Here is a 7,175-nt window from a genome sequence, read left to right on the forward strand (position 1 = left end):
CGGTGAGGTAAAGGTTTTTTTTTTTTTAACTCTAGCAGGACAGCTGTCCTCCTTCAGATTCCACACTCGGGCAAGCATTTTACATTATCTGTCGTGGTGTGCAGCACTCCTGAAGGGCCCTGGTATGGAAGGTTCTTGGAGCAGAGGACTCTTGTTTAGCGATCCCTGGGTAGTTTCTTGGGACTTGTTACCATGACCTGGCTGTGAACGTGTGCTACCTGAGCGTCACTGGGCCTTCTCTTCCAATGGAAAGCAGGTGTTCCTGAATTCTAGGTGTGAGATCTCTTCCCCACTATATTCCTGGGTGTCACTGGCTCCCATTCTCCCTCCTTCAGTGATGCTTTTGCGGGCTGTCCCAGGTGGGGCTGGAGATGCCGCAGTGCTACCCAGCCTTCCACGGGAAGGACAGGAGAAGGTGCTGGACCGCCTCGACTTTGTGCTGACCAGCCTTGTGGCACTGCGGCGAGAGGTGGAGGAGCTGAGGAGCAGCCTGCGAGGACTTGCCGGGGAGATTGTTGGGGAGGTCCGGTGAGTAATGCAGCTTCCTCTCCCGCTTTATCCCTCCCCTGCAGCTTTTTCAGCTGAGGTGTGTTCTGGCCTTTGCTCTCTGTCTCTAAAGAAGAAACCAGTTTTATAGCTTCTAGCCTAATCTGGGTGGAAGCTGTACATTTGGTACCTCGCCTTGCACACGTGCCTTGCCGCTTCTGGACTCTCATGGTTGATCTGTTGTGGCAGCTGAAACACTCTGTTTGCTTAATCTAGTCTGTCTGTGTGGTCTGGGCCCAGGGAGCTGCCCTTCTTACCCTCCTGAGGGTTAGAGACCTAGGATTTTCTCTGCTTTTGGCCCTTTAAGGAGGAGCAGTAGTAAGAGGCACCCCATGGTGAGCAGAAAGACAGGCTGGATGGGACCTAATGGTACCCTTCGGGATGGGGCCTGCTTTTCCAGATCCCACATGGAAGAGAACCAGAGAGTGACTCGGCGGCGAAGGTTTCCGTTTGTCCGGGAGAGGAGTGACTCCACTGGCTCCAGCTCTGTCTACTTCACGGCCTCCTCAGGAGCCACATTCACAGATGCTGAGAGTGAAGGGGGGTGAGTTTTCTCTCCTGGAGGCAGTTATGGCTACAGCCAGGTGGTGTTTTGTAAAAGTAGTATCAGTGGAAAATCCAAACCAAGCTGCTGCAGATAATTTTTGGAACAGGTAAGAGTATAATAAATACAGAAGAGTTGAAACGAAAAACCTATCCAATTTATGTCATTCAGACAAATGTAGATGTTAATAGCAGTTATTGCTTACATCTGTTATCTTAGTTTATTACATAGTTATGATATTATTTGGGCGTTTTTCTGTGTTATCACAAGGACTTGATAAGCATTGTTTGACTTTGTTCCTTTCCTTGGGTGGCTGAGCTATTGTACCGAGATGTCTAAGCACGAAGCATGCTCCTCCCTGGGAGTCACCCTCTTCCCACAGGGAAGCCTTGCCTGTGATCTTTTGCATTTTTACAGGTGGGAGGTGGATATCCTGAGTTCTTAGTGGCCCAGGAGGGCTGACAATAGGCCTTTCTGTGGGGCGGGGCAGGTGGCAGGAGTCTGGTGGACAGCCTCCTCCAAGTCTGGTCATGCTAAGGGCGTTTTGAGTTTAAACACTGGCACCACTTTGAAACTTTGGTCCCAAGGATAGAGTCTGATGTTGTCACTAGCAGCATCTGCCCTTGTCTGCTGCTAGCGCCGATCATTCAGGTAGCCTGTGTGAGGCCTAGAGGCCGATTTCTCCTTGTCCAGCCTTTTTCTCAAGGGAAAGACTGGTGCAGAGAACAGCCAAGTTTTATGCTGGATCAGAGGAATTAGCTATAAGTAGGCAAATGGAAACTAGAAGTTAAAATCAGTCAGTTAAAACCAGGCACAGTGGTGGCTCATGGTAATCCCAGCACTTTGGTAGGCCGAGACAGGAGGATTGCTTGAGTTCAGGAGCTTGAGACCAGCCTGGGCAAGGCAGCAAGACCACGTCTCTACATAAAATAACTACCTGGGGGAGGCCGAGGCGGGCGCATCACCTGAGGTCAGGAGTTTGAGACCAGTCTGGCCAACATGCCGAAATCCTGTCTCTCCTAAAAATACAAAAATTAGCCAGGCGTGGTGGTGCATGCCTGTAATCCCAGCTAATTGGGAGGCTGAGGCAGCAGAATTGCTGGAACCCAGGAGGCGGAGGTTTCAGTGAGCCGAGATCATGCCACTGCACACCAGCCTGGGAGACAAGAGTGAGACCCCATCTCAAAAAAAAAAAAAAAAAGAGCTGGGCATGGTGGCATGGGCCAGTAGTCCCAGCTACTTGGGAGGCTGGGAGTTTGAGGCTGGAGTGAGCCATAATTGTGCCACTGCACTCCAGCCTGGGTGACAGAGCAAGACCCTGCCTCAAAAAAAAAAAAAAATAAGTAAATACTAGGTGATAGGAAGTTTTCAGCTCCATTATAATCATATGCACCCGCTGTTATATGCGCAGTCCATTGTTGACTGACACGTCATTGTCACCAACGCTGGATTTGATGACTGCTCGGGGCCTCCAGAAACCTGTGGAGTAGTGGTGGAGAGCTCTGCTCGTCCATGGGGGACTGCTGTTGCCTGGGTTGTCAGATCCCTATTATCTGTATTCTCAAGGGCAAGCAGAGGTGGCCCTTTTCTATTCAATTTACCTAAATGGCTCTGGGTCAAGAGATGCTTCCAGAAGTTGTGTTAAAGAGGGGGCAAAAATGAAATTAACATTTGATACATCTGAAGTGAAGAGAGAGGCGGAGGAAGTAGTTGACAGTGGGCACTGAGATGTAAAAGAACATCTCTGCAACCTAAGGAAGCAGGCCACTTGGTTGGGGAATTGATATTTGAACTCTGTAAGGAGGTGGAACAGAAGGAGAGGTCACAGCTCTGCCCCAGATCAAACAAAACTTGAGGTCCTTCATGACTGTTTTTTGTTTTGTTTTGAGACAGGGTCTTACTCTGTTGCCCAGGCTGGAGTTCAGTGGCACCATCACAGTACAGAAGCCTCAACCCCTTGGGCTCAAGTGGTCCTCCTGCCTCAGCCTTCTGAGTAGCGGGGACTACAGGCATGTGCCACCATGCCAGCCAATTTTATTTATTTTTTTGTAGAGATGGGGGGGTCTCACTATGTTGCCCAGGCTGGTCTTGAACTCCTGGCCTCAAGCAGTTCTCCCATATTGGCCTCCAAGTGCTGAGATTACAGGCATGAACCATCGCACCTGGTCCTCTCTGTGATTATTTAAAGAAGTTGTCCTAGGCCGGCACGATAGCTCAGGCCTGTAATTCCAGCACTTTGGGAGGCCGAGGCGGGTGGATCACTTGAGGTCAAGAGTTCAAGACCAGACGACCAACATGGCGAAACCCTGTCTCTACTAAAAATACAAAAATTAGCCAGGCATGTTGGCAGGCTAGGTATGAGATCTGAGCTACTCAGGCGGTGGAGGCAGAAGAATCACTTGAACCCAGGAAGTGGAGGCTGTAGTGTGCCAAGATGGCGCCACTGCACTCCAGCCTAGGTGATAGAGCAGGACTCTGTCTCTAAAAAAAAAAAAAAAAAAAAAGGTACTGAGGCCGGGTGTGGAGGCTCACGCCTATAATCCCAGCATTTTGGGAGACCTCACCTAAGGTCAGGAGTTCGAGACCATCCTGGCCAACATGGCGAAACCCTGTCTCTACTAAAAATACAAAAATTAGCTGAGCGTGGTGGTGGGCGCCTGTAATTCCAGCTATTCCGGAGGCCGAGACAGGAGAATCGCTTGAACCCAGGAGGTGGAGGTTGCTGTGAGCCAAGATTGCACCACTGCACTCCAGCCTAGGCAACAGAGAAAGACTCCACCTCAAAAAGAAAAGTACAAACTTCTGGGGTCAGTGGGAGCCAGAGCCGTTAACCAGGGACATCTGTGGGACCTTCACTGCTAGGGGTGCTCACTGGGACTCCCAAGGCCACAAGGAGCAGGCCAGGGCTGCCAGACACCTGTGATGGGGCAAGGGGAGGGGTGGCTTTCTTAATTATAGCTCCATCAGGCTGTGTCCCATGCCCAGTCCCGTGGCATGAGAGGTGGTGGTGCAACACTCTGTGGTTGAGCTGGCTGCTCTCTAGGGCAGTGGCCGTGGTGAATGATTCGCTGTGCCATCGTCATTGCCATGTAGGTCAAGGGGGAGCTCTAGGAGTCTACACACTCTGAAATGGCTTGGAACATGTGTCTTGGGGCAAGGAGAGCTGCTTTGAGAGATGAAGGGCTGAGATTTGATGGGCTGCTTGATTTCACTGAAAGCTGTGTTCCCTCTTCCAAATAACAACTTTGAGGTCTCAGGAGATTGAGGGTGGCAGAGGCAGAATCACTGTGCAGCTCTGTGAGCTTGTTCCCTGGGCATTGTACCAAACACAGCTTGAGTTCCCTGTCAGAACCAACTTGCCCTAAAACACCAGCTCCTCCAGCAAGCCTTCCCAGGCATCTCAGCCAAGAGAGATTGCCTGCAGCCTCATCGTGAAGACTCCTTCTTGGGCATTTATGGCCTCATTAAGTTGGGTCTTATCTCAAGGTCAGGGCCCATGTGCCTGGTCATCTTTGAAGACCTCATACTCAGTCTCTAACACGGTTTAGGTAGAGTTAAGAGAAACTTAATTGCCAGGAGGGGAGATGTGCATAACTGAGTCCTTCATTACTGCTTAAGAGTAGAGTGGCAGTCTCCTTGCTCAGAGGGAGCCTTGGGTCTCTGGTCCACTGTGGGAACTCCAGTCCTCCGGAGTGCACAGGACCAAAGGACCTTTTCAAAGGTCCCTGCTAGTCCCTGGCAGATCTCAAAAGCCTCAGGCTATGTTAAAAGGGTCACTCCTCTCTGGTAGATTTCTCCAAGGACTGGTTGGGTTAGTCTGGGAGGTGGAAGGTGAAAGAGAATGGTGTAAATGTGGTAGCCCTTGGCATGTGATTAATCTCTTCTGAGGCCCCAGAAGCTGCCCCAGGCAGTAGGGTTTCAGATTGATGAGGAGAGTGCCTTAAAGTGGGGCTGAGATGCAATTAAAGTCCACTTTTTAAAGTGCCAGCTTCCCTGGAGCCTCCCTGCCTCACAGGGCTCTACCAGCTTTCACTCTGTTTGTGGCAGCAAGGCCCCCTGACCTCTCTTCTTGGCTTTGTGAGCTAGGCCTTTAGGATCCGGAGGGATGGCAGTATCACAGGTCAGGTCCCAGGGGGATTCTGTGCTGATGCCTGGGCTCCAGCAGGGCTAGGTCCTTCCCTGGGGGTACTGGGGGCAGAGAGACTCTTGTTTGGAATCCTGATTGACTGAGGCAGCCCTCAACCCAGCAAGAAATAGGGTCTCCCCCTCTTTCTAGCAAAGGGAGATAATGTGATTCCAGCTTCCCGTTCCAGATAAACCATCTATCCATTTTGCCTTTGGGCCTGGCTGGGCAGAGAAGACTCTGGTTTGATTTTTCTCAATCTGTGGCAGGTGCAGTTGGGAGTTTTGGTTTCTCTAGGTTGCCTGTGGGTGGTCTCGCTCATCAGTACCCAGGTTGGTTACAAAATCTAATGACACTTACCCTTCTGCCTTTAATTTCTAAAGGTTTTTTTTTTTTTTTTTCCTAATAAGTAAAGGGGAAAGATACTTGGATAACCTCTTAAAAAACAAAAGTGCGGTTAAGAAAGGTTTTAAATACCTTACAAGTTCTTGTAGTAGATATGTCTGGGGCCTCTTTTTTAGATGAGGCTGAAGCTCCTCTGTAAGGATGCTGTCAGCATGGACTGGGCAGCCGGTCTGGTTGCTCACTTCCAGAGCCTTCAGAGCCTGCCGCCTTGTGGTTTCTGGACAGGAGGACAGCACTTCTGCCCTGACATTAGGCTATCATGTGTTGACTTTATTTGTAGGTGTGTGTGTCATCTCTCCTTCGATCCTGTTTTGCTCCAGCCACAGGGAGCCTACTCTCTTTTTTTCTTTTTTTGGACGCAGTCTCTCTCTGTCGCCCAGGCTGGAGTGCAGTGGCATGATCTCGGCTCATTGCAAGCTCCGCCTCCCGGGTTCACACTATTCTCCTGCCTCAGCCTCCCGAGTAGCTGGGACTACAGGCGCCCGCCACCACACCTGGCTAAGTTTTTGTTTTTAGTAGAGATGGGGCTTCACCCTGTTAGCCAGGATGGTCTCCATCTCCTGACCGCGTGATCCATCCACCTCGGCCTCCCAGAGTGCTGGGATTACAGGTGTGAGCCACCGCGCCTGACCTTGTGTTTGCTTCTGACCCCCAGAAGTCCTACCTTTTCCCTTGTTCAGTCCTTATCTATTTTAGGCAATTAGGGAAAACACCCTAATCAACTGCTGGTGGCTGAGATCCAAGAGAAGCTCAGCTTCCTCTTTAGTGGGTGCATCAGGGTTGGGGCTTCTTAGGAGCCACCTGGCATGTGGCAGCCCCCCCAAACACCTTTTCAGGGGGTGGTTTGCATCGTCTTCCCCTTCTTGCTTCTGGCTGCAAAGTGGTTCCTATCACCTCTTCTCACACCCTTAAGTTCTCAAGGTTACCAAGGGCTACTCCTGTTGTGGTTTAGGTTTGGTTGACTTGGGCCAGAGGTTATGTTTGTGGATACGTGTGGCTGCCCATGGTCTGAGGCTGCACCCACCCACGTTGGTTCTGATAAGTGTCTCTGACTCATAAGGCAGAAATGAGCAGGGGCTTCTCACATTTGCCTTGACTGTCACAGGGCCCCAGCTGGTCAGCTACTCTTTCCTTCCTGGATCATTTTCTCAGCCCTTAGTTCCCATAGGAAGCTTTCTCTCAAATAATGATTTCTGCTGGGCATGGTGGTTCATGCCTGTAATCCCAGAACTTTGGGAGGCCAAGGTGGGCAGATCACTTGAGGCCAGGGGTTTGAGACCAGTCTGGGCAACATGGAAAAACCCCATCTCTACTAAAAATACAAAAAAATTAGGTGGGAGAGTTGCTTGAACCCAGGAGGTGGAAGTTCGAGTGAGCCAAGATCGAGCCACTGCACTCCAGCCTGGGTGACACAGTGAGCCAAGATCGAGCCACTGCACTCCACCCTGTCTCAAGAAAAGAAAAAAAGAGGCCGGGCGCGGTGGCTCAAGCTTGTAATCCCAGCACTTTGGGAGGCCGAGATGGGCAGATCACGAGGTCAGGAGATCGAGACCATCC

At 50.8% G+C, this 7,175-nt stretch overlaps 1 protein-coding gene across 3 annotated transcripts in view; it reads left to right on the top strand.

Moving 5' to 3' along the window:
• The window catches only part of RMDN3 (regulator of microtubule dynamics 3), a 21,697-nt gene that overhangs the window by 2,876 nt on the left and 11,646 nt on the right, over positions 1-7,175 (top strand). For all 3 annotated transcript variants that reach the window (XM_011932612.1, XM_011932614.1, XM_011932613.1), the window contains exons 3-4: positions 336-528; positions 947-1,090. In XM_011932612.1, coding sequence (XP_011788002.1) covers positions 336-528; positions 947-1,090 — 337 coding nt within the window. The remainder of the gene's footprint in view (positions 1-335; positions 529-946; positions 1,091-7,175) is intronic.

The sequence above is a fragment of the Colobus angolensis genome, unplaced genomic scaffold (assembly GCF_000951035.1).
Source record: "Colobus angolensis palliatus isolate OR3802 unplaced genomic scaffold, Cang.pa_1.0 Scaffold97, whole genome shotgun sequence".
Classification (NCBI taxonomy): Eukaryota; Metazoa; Chordata; class Mammalia; order Primates; family Cercopithecidae; genus Colobus; species Colobus angolensis.